Source organism: Salvelinus fontinalis, chromosome 26 (genome assembly GCF_029448725.1).
Source record: "Salvelinus fontinalis isolate EN_2023a chromosome 26, ASM2944872v1, whole genome shotgun sequence".
Classification (NCBI taxonomy): domain Eukaryota; kingdom Metazoa; phylum Chordata; class Actinopteri; order Salmoniformes; family Salmonidae; genus Salvelinus; species Salvelinus fontinalis.
Window position 1 is genome coordinate 26,947,919 of NC_074690.1, and position 20,604 is coordinate 26,968,522.

The following is a 20,604-nucleotide window of genomic DNA, read 5'->3' on the forward strand; positions in this document are numbered from 1 at the left end:
TCATTCATGCCTGCTCCCTGCCTGGCACAGCTCTGACTGCATGGGCACTGAAGCCAAGAATCAGACTGAGTGGCACTTTGCGCAGCAGCAGAATCATGGGGGAGCTCTATTCTGTGAGTGTGAACTGTTCCTTCTCCTCTCTTTATCTCACCCGCTTCTATGAACTTTATCAAGACAGATTAGTGCTGTAGTTTGAAAAGGGGTGGAAGGGAAAGAGAGCATGGGGGAGAAACATGTGTGTGTGTGGGGGGGGGGGGGGGGGGGGGACTGTGGAGAAGTGTGTGTGTCTGTGGCATGGGGATGTGTGGAGGCTGGCAGTAGCTGAAAGACCTTGTCCACTTTAAATAGCTAGCAATATACAGTATGGGTGAGATAACAGCTGACATCTTTAACAACAGATAACTAGATCTTGGAGGCAAAAATCAGGACCAACCAGTCTCTGTAAAGAATTAGCAAAGGAGAAAAAACTGAGGGGGACAAAAGAGCTAACACATGACCTGCTGTGCATCTTGGGTGGCCTGAGTATGAGTGCCCATTGTTGTTAGAATTCAATAGGGCTGATTAGTAAGAAGTGTGTGTGTGTGTGTGTGTGTGTGTGTGTGTGTGTGTGTGTGTGTGTGTGTGTGTGTGTGTGTGTGTGTGTGTGTGTGTGTGTGTGTGTGTGTGTGTGTGTGTGTGTGTGTGTGTGTGTGTGTGTGTGTGTGTGCACAGCACACTGGAATGCTTGTTTGAGTTTGTGTGAGGGGGTGTTCTGTGTTTGCACATTTGCAGCAACAGTGGAAAAAGTAAAAGAATTAATAGAAATTTAAAAAAGTACTAGCTGACAACAACATACCTCCTAAAATGTTCTTCTTTCTGGAGTCTTCAGTTGGAGTAATCCCTCTAAAGCACTGTGAAACATTTTAAACTGGGTATATAACATAGCTTTAGAGATGTATAACATAAATAACTAATGCCATAGTTCTCAATGGCAATCATTATCTTACATAAATGTATAATAAGCCACATAGTTTACTAACTTGGAACTAATAGCCAGTTACTCTTTTACTACTCATTTACTACAAACACAATGTAAAACTTGATGCAATGTGCATTGTATTTGTGCAGGCATGCACCAATAGAATATTGCTCCTATAGAATGTTGCTCCCTCCATTTTGTTTCTTATAATCAGTCGTCTGACTACACTCCATCACGCAGAGACGAGATCAATATTTACTAAATCTATGTCAAGCTAACAAATGTGTTTGCAATTTATACATTCTCTCTGACTGGAGGAGCAATATGAATTTCCAGGCCGGCCCCTGCAGTGTAAACATGTTTTAAATAAACAGGAACCAACGTAATGCCCTTTTAATTGATTCTTTCTGGCCTGCCGTGTTTACAGAAGGGCCTAAATATAAACTCGTAATGCAAACTAGTGTATAGAAGTGGTTTGTTTGGTTAAAACAATAACAATTTGAATGCCAGCAACATCAGGGTTGGTTGCGTTGTGTTTCCATGATTGGGGCTCCGTTTGGGGACGAAAGACCAGTGAATCCATGCTGGCTGTTCTTTTACAAATTACACACACCACAGCACAGTGTGAATGCGAAAAAGACTCAAGACTGGTTTCTAAATTCTAAATTGGAAGGGAGAATAATCATACACTCTTAGAAAAGGGGTGCTATCCAGAACCTAAAAGGGTTCTTCAGTTGTCCCCATAGGATAACCCTTTGAAGAACCCTTTTGAGTTCCATGTAGAACTCTTTCCACAGAGGGTTCTACCTGGAACCAAAAAGTGTTCTCCTATGGGGACAGCCGAAGAACCCTTTTGTAAACCCTTTTTTCTAAGAGTGGAAGGTGGCATGGCATTGTAGAGCAATCTGGAGAGGAAGAGAAGCAGAGGATTATAATTAAACACATAATAATTAATTAAACACATGCAAGTGGCAAGAAAAGCTAATGAAGGCATAGTGCAGACCGGCAGGCATTTAATGTGGCCGGCTCAACATGGCGTATAGCTGTGGGAGTTGCACCGTATGCCCCTCGCTCTGCGCAGACATCTCAGGACTGTCCATAAAAAGGATGCTTGAAACCAATGCTAACAGCACATTGATATGTTTCTGCACTAGGCTATTTATGTTCCTTTATATGTTCTCCCTGGACTAACATACTTCTCTCTCTCTCTGTTCGGAATCTGAAAGTGAATAGGACACTTTATTAGCCAAAATAGCATATCATAGCATATGTTAGGCCCTATATCTTGATCCTAACCATGATTTTCTATAGCCTACAACTGTAAAAACGGCGTGGTTAAAAGTATAGCACTAAATACATAATAAAGTGCCATTTGGGATGCATCCCAGGGCTTTGGCTTGCTGTTCTGTTCTATTCCAGACCAGAAGCCTGTCTGTTCTCTGCTCTAGAGTACACTGAAGTACTTCTCCACAGGGTGGAGTATTGCAGTGCGACTGAGCACCAACGGGGAAATTGTGAAAGACAGAGTGGCCCTACGGACTACTTACCACATGTAGAAACGAGGAAAACTCTGCTCAAGCATAACAGCTGCTCCAGGAAAGGGCTCTGAAGAAAGACTGTTCCCATGGGGACCTGCATTACTTACTACTCTAATACTGAGTGGAGGACTGACTGTCATCAAAGCTACAAGTCTAACTGTAGTTATTTGATTAAGGCACGTTTTATGTCTGTTATAGTTTAACTCTACACTACAGTGCTTAGGTAATTATGTTGGACACTGTAAACATAATTTCTAAAGGCTGACACTGTTTAAGTGCTAAGGACTAAGAAATGTTTTCAGCTACAGTGTAATGGTTTGACTTGGAGGTGGTCGAGTATACTTGCCTGGCTACCCATCCACATTGCTCCGGCCAAACGGACGTTTCTTTTCCACGGTGATTCTGGATTTACCTGCCTCCCCTACAATTTCTAGAAGGCGAACACATTCTGGCCATTCTGATTGGTCCCGGAAACCGATGGGTTGGGCCAGAGCCAGCCTACATGATGACGTTATCAACTTTGATACTCTGATTGGTTAGATTTGTTAGAGACAATCCAATCCCTGATGAATTTGTTTTGTACAGCGCCATTCATTTTGAAGTCAAACAAATGACTTCTAGGATGGCAGATTCAGACGTGTGTAGTGATCAACAGAGCAGCAGAATTCAAAGACTAAGAGCATGCTAGATGATGTTACAAATCCCTAATCAAATTACTCTCATCACCTAAGTACATCAGTGGTGGGTTGAGCTCTTCTAGGAGCCCGGCCCTAGCCCACCTAGCCCCAGCTCTAGCCCAAATCCCACCCAGCCCAAACTAGCCCCAATCCCACCCTGCCGAGCTCCAGCCCAAACTAGCCACAGCCCACCCATCCCTTGCCCAGATTGCATGCTGCATGTCCCAGAGCTGACTCACTGTGGGCCCACAGGGCCTCACCACATGAAACAGGGGTTTGGGCCAAAGGCCTGTCTACAAAGATACATATGCTTTTGCTATTAACCATATTTAAGATTAATGGAGGGAATGCCCTTTCAAATGGGGTAAGACACATTTTTGTTTCCCTTTTGAGCATGACAACTAACAACCCAAACTAGAAACCTTATGTAACTCCAAATCTATAGCAGACAACTAGATACTTCACTTCTGTAAATATATCTTTAGCAAGTGTTACATTTGTTGCATGTATGGAAGACAAAGTACTATCTACTGAATTGGGTAGTGTAATTCAGTAATTTCTGTATGAAATGTGAGATCACTATCTGTGCTTGTTGTAATGGTTGGTGGTAACAACTGGTCAAACGAATAGTATGTAGTTACACCTGTGTGTACCAAGCTGGCTATTAAGTCATTACTGACCAAACAAGAAAATAAATAAAAACAAACAAACATAGCCAGCTGAACAAACCTACACTTACATGGGGTGGTGTTGAGTAAATGTGGACGGGTGGTGGTAACATAATTTTTTAAAATAATCACTAGGTTGTGCAAACAGTGTAGCATTGTGAGGGTATACAGTGCCTTCGGAAAGTATTCAGACCCATTGACTTTTTCCACATTTTGTTAGAACCATATTCAAAAATTTATTAAATTGTTGTTTTTTCTCCTCATCAATCTATACACAATACCCCACAATGACAAATCAAAAACAGGTTTTTAGAAATGTTTAGAATTGTTTAGAATTTCACATTTATTAAAAATAAACTTTATTACATAAGTACTTTGTTGAAGCACCTTTGTCAGCGATTATGGCTTGAGTCTTCTTGGGTATGACACTACAAGCTTGGCACACCTGTATTTGGGGAGTTTCCCCCATTCTTCTCTGCATAGCCTCTCAAGCTCTGTCAGGTTGGATGGGGAGTGTCACTGCAGAGCTATTTTCAGGTCTCTCCAGAGATGTTAGATCGGGTTCAAGTCCGGGCTCTGGCTGGGACACTCAAAGAAATTCAGAGACTTGTCTCGAAGCCACTCCTGCGTTGTCTTGGCTGTGTGCTTAGGGGCATTGTCCCGTTGGAAGGTTAACCGTCACCTCAGTCTGAGAGCTCTGGAACAGGTTTTAATCAAGGATCGCTCTGTACTTTGCTATGTTAATCTTTGCCTCAATCCTGACTATTCTCCCAGTCCCTGCTGCTGAAAAACATCCCCATAGCATGATTCTGCCACCACCACGCTTCACCGTAGGGATGGTGCCAAGTTTCCTCCAGACGTGATACTTGGCATTCAGGCCAAAGACTTCAATCTTGTTCATCAGACCAGAGAATCTTGTTTCTCATGGTCTGAGTCTTTAGGTGAATTTTGGCAAACTCCAAGCGGGCAGTCATGTGCCTTTTACTGAGTGGCTTCTGTCTGGCCACGCTACCATAAAGGCCTTAATGGTGGAGTGCTGCAGAGATGGTTGTCCTTCTAGAACACAGGTGTCAAACTCATTCCACGGGGGGCCGAGTGTCTGCGGGTTTTCGCTCCTCCCTTATACTTGATTGATGAATTAACATCACTAATTAGTTAGGAACTCCCCACACCTGGTTGTCTAGGGCTTTATTGAAAGGAAAAACCTGCAGACACTAGGCCCTCCGTGGAATGAGTTTGACACCCCTGTTCTAGAAGGTTCTCCACAGAGGAACTCTGGTGCTCGGTCAGAGTGACCATCGGGTTCTTGGTCACCTCCCTGACCAAGGCCCTTCTCCCCCGATTGCTCAGTTTGGCCGGGCGGCAAGCTCTAGAAAGAGTCTTGGTGGTTCCAAACTTCTTCCATTCAAGATTGTTGGAGGCCACTGTGCCTTTGGGGTCCTTCAACACTACAAAAATGTTTTGGTACTCTCCCCCTATCCTGTCTCAGAGCTCTATGGACAATTCTTTCAACTTCATGGCTTTGATTTTGTTGTGACATGCACTGTCAGTTGTGGGACCTTATATAGACAGGAGTGTGCCTTTCCAAATCATGTCCAATCAATTGAATTTACCACAGGTGGACTCCAATCAAGTTGTAGACACATCTCAAGGATGATCAATGTAAAACAGAATGCTCCTCAGCTCAATTTCAATTCTCATAGCAAAGGGTCTGAATACTTATTTAAATAAGGTATGTTTTTTTTTTACATAATTACATTTGCAAAAATGTTTAAAATCTGTTTTTGCTTTGTCATTATGGGGTATTGTGTGTAGATTGCTGAGGATTTTTTGTATTTAATCCATTTTAAAACAATGCAAAATTTGGAAAAAGTCAAGGAGTCTGAATACTTTACGAAGGCACTGCATACATCTAACAGAATGTATATCTATCTACACTGCTCAAAAAAATAAAGGGAACACTTAAACAACACAATGTAACTCCAAGTCAATCACACTTCTGTGAAATCAAACTGTCCACTTAGGAAGCAACACTGATTGACAATAAATTTCACATGGTGTTGTGCAAATGGAATAGACAAAAGGTGGAAATTATAGGCAATTAGCAAGACACCCCCCAAAACAGGAGTGATTCTGCAGGTGGTGACCACAGACCACTTCTCAGTTCCTATGCTTCCTGGCTGATGTTTTGGTCACTTTTGAATGCTGGCGGTGCTCTCACTCTAGTGGTAGCATGAGACGGAGTCTACAACCCACACAAGTGGATCAGGTAGTGCAGTTCATCCAGGATGGCACATCAATGCGAACTGTGGCAAAAAGGTTTGCTGTGTCTGTCAGCGTAGTGTCCAGAGCATGCAGGCGCTACCAGGAGACAGGCCAGTACATAAGGAGACGTGGAGGAGGCCGTAGGAGGGCAACAACCCAGCAGCAGGACCGGCACCTCCGCCTTAGTGCAAGGAGGTGCACTGCCAGAGCCCTGCAAAATGACTTCCAGCAGGCCACAAATGTGCATGTGTCAGCATATGGTCTCACAAGGGGTCTGAGGATCTCATCTCGGTACCTAATGGCAGTCAGGCTACCTCTGGCGAGCACATGGAGGGCTGTGCGGCCCCACAAAGAAATGCCACCCCACACCATGACTGACCCATCGCCAAACCGGTCATGCTGGAGGATGTTGCAGGCAGCAGAACGTTCTCCACGGCATCTCCAGACTCTATCACGTCTGTCACATGTGTAAGCACAACCCCCACCTGTGGACGTCGGGCCCTCATACCACCCTCATGGAGTCTGTTTCTGACTGTTTGAGCAGACACATGCACATTTGTGGCCTGCTGGAGGTGATTTTGCAGGGCGCTGGCAGTGCACCTCCTTGCACAAAGGCGGAGGTAGCGGTCCTGCTGCTGGGTTGTTGCCCTCCTACGGCCTCCTCCACGTCTCCTGATGTACTGGCCTGTCTCCTGGTAGCGCCTGCATGCTCTGGACACTACGCTGACAGACACAGCAAACCTTTTTGCCACAGTTCGCATTGATGTGCCATCCTGGATGAACTGCACTACCTGAGCCACTTGTGTGGGTTGTAGACTCCGTCTCATGCTACCACTAGAGTGAGAGCACCACCAGCATTCAAAAGTGACCAAAACATCAGCCAGGAAGCATAGGAACTGAGAAGTGGTCTGTGGTCACCACCTGCAGAATCACTCCTGTTTTGGGGGGTGTCTTGCTAATTGCCTATAATTTCCACCTTTTGTCTATTCCATTTGCACAACAGCATGTGAAATGTATTGTCAATCAGTGTTGCTTGTTAAGTGGACAGTTTGATTTCACAGAAGTGTGATTGACTTGGAGTTACATTGTGTTGTTTAAGTGTTCCCTTTATTTTTTTGAGCAGTGTAGATTGGAGTCTTCAGGAAAAGCATTACAAATGCAATTGTATAAAAACAAAATATTAAAAAAAACAGATTATTTTTGTGTATGAACTACAAGTATACACTAATGTTCTTACATACAGGTCTCACAGATTGACCAAAGAAACATTTAAATTATGTTCCCTCCCATCCTTTTTGTGATTTAATCCCACTGAAAGACTGTAGGAGTACTGTATTGAGTGGCCCATGTAGTAGCCCTCGTATGGCTCCCCCGGTTGCAGTTAGACTGACCTCTGCTGGTTAAACTGTAGAATACATTAAACTCATACAGCACTGTTTTCCCCAAAACAGAAGCAATATTATATCCAGCCAGGCAATAGCAATAAATGAACAAAAAGTTAGTCACATTCTCTTTTAGTGAAAAAAACATGTAAACTAAGGTAAAAACAGTTTTAATCAACCTAATAAAACATTTAACTTAGTTTCATTGCAAAAGAAGACGACAAACACCTACAGGAATTCAAACTATGCTTTCTATCCCATGTTTGGCTGATGTATCCATAACTGGCTCCATTAAAAATATAATCTTGGTGTGTTTAGTGATACACACACAGGACTCATGTTGATAGACACATACAGGCTGTTCAGATAACGAACACCACAGAGACAGACAGAGCAGTCCTGAGAGGAGAGTGCAAGAGGAGACGGTCAGAGGGAACGGGGCAGAAAAAACAAAAAAAACAGGACCGGCCGGCGCTCCGCTCTCCTCCGATGGACTGACTCGCTGGGTGGTTAGTCTATTTATTTAGTCTGTGGAGGTGATGGGAACAGAGTAACAGCCACTGCCAATTTTCTTTGCACAGAGAAAATATTCATGTGGACAGCTGGAATCCAGGGCAGTCAAAATGTGCATCCCAAACGGCACCCTATTCTTTTCATAGTGCACTACTTTTGACCAGGGCATTTTGTAGTGCACTAAAGGAAATGGGGTTCTATTTGGGATGCATACGAAAAGTCTCAGGGCCAACAGATACAAGACCAAGCTCACATGAAAACACAGCTCCAGATTCAAATCCCAGCACCATTCAAAAGGAATTTGAGATGAGATAAGGGGATTTGGCAAGGCGATTAACAATTCAGAAATGATCAGTGTTGTGAAATAGTAGATATGGGTGAATTAATCTGTCTGAAACATGAGCCTATTACCGTTTCAAAATGACAACGAATAAAAGATAAGTACCGCAACTGCTAGTCACATATCTAATTGTGTGAATAACGTAGTAGGTCGAGGTTCTCTGCTAATCCACTATACAAAACATTAGAAACACCTGCTCTTTCTACAACAGAGTGACCAGATGAATGCTATGATCCCTTATTGGATGAAGGGGAGGAATCAGGTTAAAGAAGGATTTTAAAGCCTTGAGACAAGGATTGTGTATGTGTTCCATTCAGAGGTTGAATAAGCAAGAAAAAAGGTTTAAGTGCCTTTGAACAGGATGTTAGTAGGTGCCAGGCACACCAGTTTTAGTGTCAAAAACTGCAACACTGCAGGGATTTTCACGCTCAACCGTTTCCCGTGTGTATCAAGAATGGTCCACCACCCAAAGGACATCTAGCCAACTTGACAACTGTGGGAAGCATTGGAGTCAATATGGGCCAGCATCCATGTGGAATGCTTGACACCTTGTAGAGTCCATGTCCAGACAAATTGAAGCTGTTCTAAGGGAAACGGGGGGGGGGACAACAACTCAATATTAGGAAGGTTTTTAACTGAATAAATGTGCCTTTATAAAACCGACTACACTTATCACTATAGGAAAGTACCAATCACACTGTTGGGAGTGCTGTTTCTGATCTCTATTTTATAGTAAAAAGGGAGCTGCCAAATGACCGAGGCAAGCAGGTGAAAAGGGCGCAAAGAAATGGGAAATTTAATTCTGAAACTAGTGTAGTGTTGCAACACAACATTAGATGGACATCAAGAATGAGGCTGATAATAGATATGGCCATGAGCCATAGTTGATGTGGTTACGTGCGGTCCGGGTAACAAATTATTTTCTATCAACAAAAAACAAACTCAAAAAGCAGAGCAGCATGTCATCACGAATAAGGAAAGAATAACCAAAAACCGACATGCTCTTGTTAACCATTATTGAGATGCCGAGTTCAAAGAAAAGTTTACGTTTGTGGTATACAAGGCCATTGGAAAGTGTTTCGCATTGCGCTTGCCTGTGAAAATGAGCAGACAGACTGCTGGTTGGTGGAGGGTTGGTTGGGAGAAGGGAGGAGAATACCACCCAGTGAGATGGGGGCTGGGGTTGTGCTCATAGGAAACAGTTGTGCTGACTACAAGGCCTCACACCATGCAGTAGGGCCACCCAGTTGCAGGCAGAATTTGTTTATTTTTATCCTTTGGGGAAAATTGTTCAGTGTGAGCTGTTTATTAGGGCTTTGATTTGTCATGTATCAACTTTTGCTTGCAGGGTGTGTGTATACACAAGATGGACTTGTGTATAGTGGAGGTTTGGGATCAAGAAGGAGAAAAGGGGCGAAAAGCCCCCGCACTGAGTGCTAGGCAGAGGTGCATGGGTCATCCTCCAGCTGCCTCTTGATGTCATGGGGCTAGAATGCAGCTCGGGGGTAAGCATGTGTACAAACACAGGGAAACACATTTAAAATACTTTAACAAAATAAACATTAGAACACAAGCATCAGGCAAATGGTTGGTTGGTAAATGCAACCAAATAACTTTACCTTAAGGATGACATATCAATAGAATTCATAAAAAAAACTTTAATCAAATCATTTTAAAACAGGACAAAATTCCATTTTGTATACAAATACATTGAACATGAATTGTTAACATTCTTTCATGGACATCTATGGTATGTAGTGAGAGGCTTTAAATGTTAGAGGTAATGTTTTATTTCTTTTGCTATTAATTAAAGTTAGCAGAAATGAATTTATGTCCAATTGAACCCTTGCACAATAGTAACTGCATGATAAAACATTCACAACTCAATGGTACTTTTAATAGCACCATATTTCCAAGTGAACAAGTCGAGTGGCTGTCCCCCTCAGCAATAACCTGAATTGGGGGTCATCCTTGCCAGTCGCTCTCCATCGATGGCATATTGCAATGCCAGGACTGTGTCTGTCAAGAGTAAACCAAGGCCACAAAGTTAGAACATCTAGAGGGCCCACTTGGGATCAACATTGGCTTTAGATATCAGGTTAGGCAAATGGAACTAGAAAAGTAACTGGTTAATCAACACATTCACATACCCAGTAATTTTCTTGCGTAGTCCACAATATCTGTCACCCCAGCCTCAATGTCATATGATGGCATCTCCATTGGCTTGAGAAAATCACTGGCCCTCTGGACAACACATAAGAAAACAAAGACATATGGAACTTACTCAAGCAATACAAAGTCATTTGATGTGTCAAATCTTTGATTATATTTCAATCTAAGCCAAAATTGGTGCAGTTACAGGTTCAGAATGTTTAAAGCTGCCCACTCAAGAAAAAACTTCAAACTGTAACCAGTGCCTGCAACTTGGTTCAGGTTGTCAGTCAACCTAACAGGGTATTTAAAAACAGCACAGGAATGAAATCAACATGTATTGATCACATCTTTACTAATGCTGCAGAAATTAGCTTTAAAGCAGTATCCAAATCCATGGATGTAGTGATCACAACATAGTAGCCATATCTAGGAAAACCAAAGTACCAAAGGTTGGGCCTAATGTAGCGTATAAGAGGTCATACAAGAAGTTTTGTTGTGATTCATATGTAGATGTAAAGAATATTTGCTGGTCTGTGGTGTGTAATGAGAAGCAACCAGACACTGAACTTGACATTTATGAAATTGCTTATTCCAGTTACTAATAAGCACGCACCCATTAAGAAAATGACTGAAACTGTTAAATCCCCTTGGATTGATGAGGAATTTAAAAAATGGTATGGTTGAGAGGGATGAGGCAAAAGGTATGGCAAATAACTCTGGCAGCCCAACTGATTGGCAAACGTACTGCAAATTAAGAAATCATGTGACTAAATAAAAACTATACTATGAAGCGAAAATAAATTATATAGAAGAATGATAGTAAAAATCTTTGGAGCACCTTAGAAAGACATTTTGGGAAAAAAAGGCAAACTCCATTCCATCATTCATTGAATCAAATGGCTCATTGGTCACAAAACCCACTGGATGAAAAATTACTGATGGTATTGCCACATCTTCAATTTAAGCCTACTACAAAGTGTTTGCCCGCAGGCCTGGAGGGAAGCAACGGTCATTCCCCTACCCAAGAATAGTAAAGCCCCCTTTACTGGCTCAAATAGCCAACCAATCAGCCTGTTACTAACCCTTAGTAAACTTCTGGGAAAAATTGTGTTTGACCAGATATAATGCTATTTCACAGTAAACAAATTGACAGACTTTCAGCACGCTTATAGGGAAGGACACGCAACAAGCACAGCACTTACACAAATGACTGATTGGCTTCAGTGCAGCTTTTGACATTATCGATCATAGTCTGCTGCTGGAAAAACATATGTGTTATGGCTTTACAGCCCCTGCTATAACGTGGATAAAGAGTTACTTGTCTAACAGAACACAGAGGGTGTTCTTTAATGGAAGCCTCTCAAACATAATCAGGAATTCTCCAGGGTAGCTGTTTAGGCCCCTTAATGTTCCAATCTTTACTAACGACATGCTTTAAGTAAAGCCAGTGTATCTATGTATGCGGATGACTAAACGCGTCAGCTACTACAGCGACTGAAATGACTGCAACACTTAAAGACCTGCAGTTAGTTTCAGAATGGGTAGCAAGGAATAAATTAGTCCTAAATATTTCCAAACTAAAAATCTTGTATTGAATCATGTGGAAATTGAGCAAGTTGAGTTGACTACACTGCTTGGAGTAACCCTGGATTGTAAACTGTCCTGGTCAAAACATATTGATACAACAGTAACTAAGATGGAAAGAAGTCTGTCCATAATAAAGCGCTGCTGTGCCTTCTTAACAACGCTATCAACAAGGCAGGTCCTACAGGCCCTAGTTTTGTAGCACCTGGACTACTGTTCAGTCGTGTGGTCAGGTGCCACAAAGAGGGACTTGGGAAAATTGCAGTTGGCTCAGAACAGGGCAGCACGGCTGGCCCTTAAAAGTTCACGCAGAGTTAACATTAATGGCATGCATGTCAATCTCGCATGGCTCAAAGTGGAAGAGAGATTGACTTCATCACGACCTCTTTTTGTAAGAGGTGTTGACAAGCTGAATGTACCGAGCTGTCTGTTTAAACTACTAGTACACAACTCAGACACCCATGCATACCCCACAACAACTGGGGACTGTGAAGAGACACACAAAAAGGTACAGACGCATGCATTGTGATATTGTTGCATTAAACATTTTGTATTGTAGATATGTAGTGGTTTAATGTTGTATGATGTACTATTTTAGCTTTTGTTTTATATGTAATGTAAGTGGTTTAATATGTTTGGACCCAAGGAAGAGTAGCTGCTGCCTTGGCAGTAGCTAATGGGGATCCCTAATAAATACAAAATGGAAATTTCACATTCTCAACTTCATATTCATCTGCAGCACAATGTGAAAATGGCGCATTGCTTTTTTTGTCAAAAAAAGATAAGCGTTTCCAATGACAACCATTTAGTAGGCAATACTTACTCTCCATTGGTTAAAATCACGATGCACACTAGTGATGACATTGGAAAAACATGTCTTTTTTTACTACAAACATAGAAATGCACCATTTCACATACATTGATGTTGGGGTGGTGCTAGAGATGATGAATATGAAGTAGAACAATTGTGTAATTTCCCTTTAAGGCGAGGTGAGAAAAAAGACAGGTATACCGTCAACTCCTCATGCACTAACTCCTCCAGCTCAGACACCTGGGAGATGGCCTCATACATGTCGGTCATGGGCACAATGGAGTCCTGCAAACAAGACTGCGAGTTAATATTCTTGAACACATCACTAATGTCCACTTGATACCATGTCAGACTAAATACCAGGAAGTATCTAGTATCATCTCTTTAAAAAGTACATTTTCTTGTGACAAGCAACTTAATAGGATGTATCTGAAATGGCACCCCACTTCCTAGTCAGGGTCTAAAATTAACAAACGCCACTGCAAAATGCAGGTAAAATTTGGCATTGGTGGGTAAGGTGGTCAGGGCTCTACTGTGTGAGCACTTCACTCACTTTTGTGAATAAAAACAACATCACATTTATAGTCAAATAAATGCTGCAGTAGCTGTATTCAAAGTATATCTGCAGTTGTGTGTCATATCTGATCAAATAAAATCGCACAAAGCCAAAATACGAATCCTATAGCCTATCCCACCTCGCACTGCCTGGGGGCCGTGAGCATGTTTAGAGCTGCGCAGAGGCATAAAAGCTGAAAACTTACTTGAAATGAAAGTCTACTGAACTGAGACTTTGTATTGTGTTTCCTGGCTATTTAAAATAGTTTTGTTCACAAGCGAGGTTGTTTTTCAACTGCTAGGGAAGAGAAGACAACGCTGCTCCTAATCCGACAATCTCACAGGCACAAACATGTCTAACCATGGTAACCTCCCAACCTTAAAGGAGCAGGTGAACAGTTGTCTCATCTTTGATATTTTGGTTAAGAGTCACATCACAAAAAATATGAAATTAAAACAATATACAACATTACTTCTTAGTAGTAATACATTTGTTTTAGAAACATTACAAAGCATCCTCGTCTGTTTGTGTTTTGTAGGTGTCATTTTAGTTGCATTTTATTGAGTGGTGAGTCGATGTTTTAAACTACCTGCCAGTGGCTGGTGGACCAAAAAGTACTATTTTATCACAGCCAAGGTATTTTGATCTCACCTCCTCTGAGGAGCTGTTCTCCACTTCCATCTCATCAATCTTCTTGGGAAGATCAGCATCATTCACCCTGGATGTCCCATTCAGTTCCTTTGCTCTATGACAAGGACCAAAATACATAAGAAACATTTACCACTGAAAATCAATAACAAGATACTTACTATCCATTCATGGGTTTGAGTGTACCTGTCTGCATAGCGTAGTGTGTTGAGAGTGTAATCGCATGAGGCCATTCCAGGAGACACCATAGCAATCTGGAACATAAGAAAACATTACAGACGATATTAAGTTACAGGAACAAAGTGGAAGAGCAATTCAGCGGGTCGGACACGAGTCGTATGTGGCAGGGGCTCCTAACGATCACAGATTACAAAAAGAATGCCAGCCACGTCACGGACACCAACGCCACCCTACCGGATGAGCTAGACACTCTTTTCCCCACGCTTTGAGCACAATGATGACTAAGACGACAAGGAGAGTGCCTGAGGACAACGAGGGCTACATATTTACGGGCTTCACAGAGGATGTCTAAGTCATTCAAACGTGTTAACCCTCGCAAAGCTGCCAGCACAGGCAGCATCCCTATCCGCACCCTCAGAGCATTTACAGACTAGCTGGCTGTTGTGTTTTTGGACATTTTCAATCTCTCTAACTCAGGCCGCTATCCCCACCTGCTTCAAGATGTCCACTATCACCCCCGTGCCCAAGAAAGGGAAAGTAACTGAATGACTAGTGACCCGTAGCACTCACTTCCATCATGAAGTGCTTCAAGAGGCTAGTTAAGACCACGTCACCTCTTCCCTCCCCAATTCGCCAACCACCCGACAGATTCACTGACAATGCAAATGCCATTGCACTGCACACGGCCCTAACCCACCTGGACAAAAGGAATGAATATGTGAGGATTCTGTTCATCGACTACAGCACGGCATTCAATACCATAGTGCCCTCTTAAGTTTCCCACAAAGCTCACAGCCCTGAGACAGAACTCCTCCCTATGCAACTGGGTCCTGGACTTCCTGACGTGCCACTCCCAGGTGGTGAAGGTAGTCAACATTCTCTCTTCGACACTGATCCTTAACACGGGGGTCCCACAAGGTGCAACCTTAGTCCCCTCCTGTACACCCGCGACTGAGTGGCCTCACACAGTTCCAACCCCATCAAGTTAGCTGACGACCCGACAGTAGTAGGCCTGATTACCAACAGCGACAACACTGCCTACAGGGAGGATGTGAGTACTCTGACGGTGTGGTGCCAGGTAAACAATATCTACTCAACATCAGAAAAACAAACAGGAGTCGATTGTGGACAAGAGAAACAAGGCTAGGCACGGCCCCTTCCTCATCAATGGAGCCACCATGGAGACTATCAAAAATGTGTACGCCGAGGAACTTTTTTTTATTTTTATTATTATTATCCCAATTTCTCCCCAATTTTCGTGGTATCCAATCACTAGTAATTACTACCTTGTCTCATCGCTACAACTCCCGTACGGGCACGGGAGAGACGAAGGTCGAAAGCCATGCGTCCTCCGAAGCACAACCCCACCAGCCGTACTGCTTCTTAACACAGTGCGCCTCCAACCCGGAAGCCAGCCGCACCAATGTGTCGGAGGAAACACCGTGTACCTGGCCCCCTTGGTTGGCGCGCACTGCGCCCGGCCCGCCACAGGAGTCGCTGGAGCGCGATGAGACAAGGATATCCCTACCGGCCAAACCCTCCCTACCCCGGACGACGCTATGCCAATTGTGCGTCGCCCCACGGACCTCCCGGTCGCGGCCGGCTGCGACAGAGCCTGGGCGCGAACCCAGAGACTCTGGTGGCGCAGTTAGCACTGCGATGCAGTGCCCTAGACCACTGCGCCACCCGGGAGGCCCACGCCGAGGAACTTGACATCTCCGAGGAGCTGAAATGGTCAAACCCCACAGACACCGTGGTGAAGGCAAGACTCGTCAATCTCAGGATTCTGGGGGGGAAAATGTGGCCTGTCTCCATGGGCCCTCGCAGTGTTCTACAGGAGCACCATCGAGAGCATACCGTCGGGCTGCATCACACTGGTACGGCAACTCCACCGGCGCGGACTGCAAGGTGCTACAGAGGATAGTATGCTCAACCGAACGCACCCTTGGGTGCACACTGCCTACCCTCCAGGACATCTGCAACGCCATGGGGGGGGGGGGAATCATCAGGGACCCCAGCCACGGCCTGTTCCCATCACTTAGATGTGGACAGTATAGGAGCATCGTGGCAAAAAGTGTAAGACTGGCCAATAGCTTGTACCCCCAAATCAGACTGCTATGAATAAACACCACTAGTCAGCTACCTGCTCCCCATAACCATTAGTAGCTAATAATAAGCCATTTTTCAGATTGTGCCTCTAAAACTAAAGCCCAGAGAGGAGGAGTTAAGCCTTACCATGCATGTCCTGGAGTTCTCTCCGATGAAGGAGTCTCGGAGCACCTGTGTCAGCTTGCTCATCCTGAAGGGTATGTGGTGGCTGTCCATCCCCAAGGAGCGAATACATTCCTACAGGGAGAGGGAGAAAGTAGGGTTTAAACCAGCATTTTGCAAACTAGGGGTCGCGACCCCCCACAAGATAAACGGAAATTAAAAAAATAAATAAAGCTTTGTCCATAGAACCAGGGTTACGTCAGTAACCTCTGGTAGCCACTAGATGCGGTTGTAATAAACTGTGATTTTCTTCCTACAAAATGTGGCTCTATCCTTTGAACAGCTTAAACTACAAAATATTATGACCCCCACCACTGAAAGACACGACTCAGGAACACGTAGGAGTCTGCTTTTTCCTTCCACAATGCCCACAAGCCAAAGGATTCATGAGAACAGAGTGGACAAGACCAGGCACTAAATCAGACAGGGCAAAAAAAAAATATTTTCTACACATTATTGCCTGACGATCCCAATACCTTTGATGCATTTCAGTCACTTCAAACCATACCTCCTTCAGATTGAAATACTGTCAAAAGTACTGTCAGACTGATTTGTAATAGAATAATAGCACCAATTTAAAAAAGTAAACATTGATTACTTTATTTATTATTATACATTCATTGATTGATTGAGATATATATAAATAAAATGGGGTCGTGGGCCCAAAAAGTTTGGAAACCCCTGGCTTAGAATGAGTGAGGAGCTGCAGCTCACAGCTCTAAACTTAGTTACATTTAGAAAGAAACCCCCTGCAGAATAAGCTGCTCAGTGTATATTCTCAAATAATAATTTTATTTTGAAGTCACAAGATATTGTTACATTGATAATCTTGACATTGCCTACACATTTATGAGGGCTTTTGCTGAATATACAGGTGGTATGCAGGTGGTTCATACCTGCTATATGATCATGGTCATATTCACTAGGCACAAAACAGAAGACAACAGACTGCAACAGAGGGACTAACTGAACATGTCCAATTAGAAACACCTGCTCCCATTTTCTGTTGCAAAACATTTTGCTACGGTGTGTACACAAATGAATACATCTCAGGTAAAAGGATTTCTAAAGAGTGAAAAATAGAAGAACAGTGGGCTAGTAGTTGTAGTAGTAGACAGTAGATGTATTCACCTTCAGAGCCAGCAGGCTGCGGTTGATCTCGGCCGTCTCTACCAGGGTCTGTCTGTCGTTGCTGCTGACGTCTGTGCCCCTCTCGTTCCCCGCCAGGTCCACCAGGGAGAACTTCCCGTGCAGCTGGTTTCTCCTCCGCAGGATCACCTGCAGGATGGCGTGGGAGCGAGACGAGTTGGCGTTGGCGGACGTCTGGCCGGACGTCCTGAGAAAGATGCAGCAAATCATCGTCACAAATAAATCACTACACACTTACTTTAGTTGCTAACACATTAAAATAAGTTGCAACCTGAAGGACTCTATAGGGCTTTAGTATGCTAAAGTTAGATGAGATATTCATATTTGTCAAAATACAAAACAGGAACGGAAGACAACACACATGCTAGACAGAGCGAGGGAAAACCAGTCGTCTGTTCAGGAGGGCGCAATGTTCCAGAACATTCAGGTGGAAATGTGTAGTGTTGACAAGATATGATTGTGCGTCAAGAAGAATAAGGAATCCTGTCAGCTCTATTCATTCCATGTATATCTAACATTTTGAATGTTTCACCTCACTGAACATACTCCGGGTGGAGTCAAAACATATGTACCTGCATGCACTGCCCATCTCAATCATCTTGATGACGTCTTCCGCACACGACACGTACATCTCCTGCAGGCCGACCACCTGGACCTGTTGTTTCTCATCCTCTAGCACTCGCAGCTTGGCCTTCTTGTTCAGCAGATCAAACACCTGCATATGGGAAGCCAAGTGTGTTAGTAGTGCTCTGGTCAAAAGTAGTTCACTATATGGGTTGCCATTTGGGACACAGCCTTAGTCATATCTAAAATGAGTCTAAACATTTGTTCCAATTATGATGGATTCTCCACCAACAACAAAACCAAATCCCCAAGCTGCTTGAGGAGTACTACGAGCAATTCCTTCTCACCTTGCCATTGTAGATCTCAAAAAAGGTCACATAGGGGCACAGGTCCTGACTGGAATATCTCCTCTGCTTCAGAAGGGTGAACACATCCTGAGCTAAACAACAAGTAAGAGGAACAAAGAGTTACAAGACACTGAAAGACATCATGGAAGTATGGCCTAAGTAAAGGTCATGTATAACATTTACGTACACAAAAAAAACATCTAAAATGTGAAGTGGAAAGATCTATTCTTTAGTAGTGACCTCAGAAATATCTATCAAAATATTTCCAGAAAACAATCAAAAAGGATAACTAAGCCAATATTGTAATGTTGATGCTGATAGAAAGTAGTCAATCATTTACCTGCCAAGGCATAGATCCCTTTGGAACTGTTCTGGCTCTTCCCTGAAAAGTCTCCTCCCATTGTCTGAATAGGGTAAAAGATGGGCACAAATTTTACATGAGAAAAAATTGCTAGTGTCAACCTGACAGGTAAAGGGAAAGACTTACGTGAGTTTTACCACTTCCAGTTTGGCCGTAAGCAAAACAAGTTGCCATTCCTCCGTCGAAGATGGTCTGGACAAGAGGCTTGGCGGTAAACCTATCATTAAGAAATACAAGTATGTGATTGTCTTGCAAAAACAAGTAATGTTGATACACCCAACAAACTTCATAACGAGAACATACATGCAAACGGTATTTGAACAGAACGTTTTGAAATCGGCAAATAATTGTAAAATAAACTGAACATAATATTGTTTAGAAAACAAATGAATACCTGTACACTAAGTCATTGGTGGATGACTCGTCAAAGGAGTAGTCAAAATGGAAGACCTGGTTGTCCAGGTATTTGGTCAGGTCCACTTTCTGCTTGGGTTCATGAACAAGCAGCGTTCCATTACCAGGGATAGTCACCACATCAATTTCTTTCTTGGTCACCTCTAAGACAATCACACATAGAAACTCAACATTAGAATGGACCAAAGATGCAGCGTGATGATACAAGGAGTGAGTTAAAACGTACTTATTTCAGACAATTAAGCATACCTTTATTGTTGAGAGGACGCTTGCGAACACACACACAAATTCTATGAGCTTCAACCTGTTGACCAAAAATAATAATTTAAGATACATTCTCTAATATAAGCAATAATTATAAATGACCTTCCACATTTCAACACCTGTTCTTCATCTTACCGTATCCGATGGAGATAAAGGAAATACTTCCAAGGTCTCTCTGAAGTCTTCAATCATCTGGTAAAACTGCTTGTTCGGTCGGTTTGTGTCTCCAAACTACAGGAAGCAGAACTACATGTTTAAGAAAAGTGATAAACTGGTGTGTCTGTAGTATTTAAAAAATATTTTAGTAAATGCTTTCACTAGTTTAACACCGATGTGGAAAACTGATGTCAAAGCTGACGTGCATATCTATTTAATGTAGGCATATGACGTAATGACACCACGTAAAATTTTGCGCAACACAGCTTTCCTAACCTAGCCCACAATGCCTGATGTGTGCATCGAGCAGCCAACAAGTCGAGCAGTCATTTGAAAGAGTAAGAACATTTAAGTGAGACAACTCAAAGGCGAAATCCATTAACCAAGATAATGGTATTCATTGCCCTTGACAATCAACCGTCCTCGGTCATGAGTGATATTGGCTTTCGCGACTGGTCGAGCACCGGTACACACTAGGAGGAGGGAGGTGGTGAGTGTGGTGTCAGGAAAACAACCTCTCGCTCAACATCAAAAAAATTAAAAGGAGATGATCACGGACTTCAGGAAAACGCAGAGCGAGCACCCCCCATCCACATTGAAAGAAAAGCAGGGGAAAAGGTGGAAAGTTAAGTTCCTCAGCATACACATCACAGACAAATTGAAATGGTCCACCCACACAGACAGTGTGGTGAAGAAGGCGCAACAGCACCTCTTCAACCTCTGAAGGCTGAAGAAATTTGGCTTGTCACCCAGAAACTTTTATAGATGCACAATCGAGAGCATCCTGTCAGGCTGTATCACCGC

At 43.1% G+C, this 20,604-nt stretch overlaps 1 protein-coding gene and 1 long non-coding RNA gene across 2 annotated transcripts in view; one reads left to right on the top strand and one right to left on the bottom strand.

The window, feature by feature from the left end:
- On the top strand, window positions 1–17,860 carry LOC129824028 (uncharacterized). The gene is made up of 3 exons (XR_008754707.1): window positions 1–113; window positions 9,690–9,846; window positions 17,773–17,860. It is a non-coding gene; the product is annotated as an uncharacterized LOC129824028 (long non-coding RNA).
- The window catches only part of LOC129824027 (kinesin-like protein KIF2C), a 21,219-nt gene continuing 10,599 nt past the window's right edge, over window positions 9,985–20,604 (bottom strand). The window contains exons 8-21 of the mRNA XM_055883297.1: window positions 19,780–19,875; window positions 19,630–19,684; window positions 19,361–19,523; window positions 19,093–19,183; window positions 18,946–19,009; window positions 18,606–18,697; window positions 18,267–18,409; window positions 17,677–17,881; window positions 16,510–16,620; window positions 14,281–14,348; window positions 14,098–14,191; window positions 13,092–13,175; window positions 10,492–10,585; window positions 9,985–10,360 (exon numbers count right to left, since the gene is read on the bottom strand). Of these exons, the coding sequence (XP_055739272.1) occupies window positions 10,284–10,360; window positions 10,492–10,585; window positions 13,092–13,175; window positions 14,098–14,191; window positions 14,281–14,348; window positions 16,510–16,620; window positions 17,677–17,881; window positions 18,267–18,409; window positions 18,606–18,697; window positions 18,946–19,009; window positions 19,093–19,183; window positions 19,361–19,523; window positions 19,630–19,684; window positions 19,780–19,875 (1,437 nt within the window). The 3' untranslated portion in view covers window positions 9,985–10,283. The remainder of the gene's footprint in view (window positions 10,361–10,491; window positions 10,586–13,091; window positions 13,176–14,097; window positions 14,192–14,280; window positions 14,349–16,509; window positions 16,621–17,676; window positions 17,882–18,266; window positions 18,410–18,605; window positions 18,698–18,945; window positions 19,010–19,092; window positions 19,184–19,360; window positions 19,524–19,629; window positions 19,685–19,779; window positions 19,876–20,604) is intronic.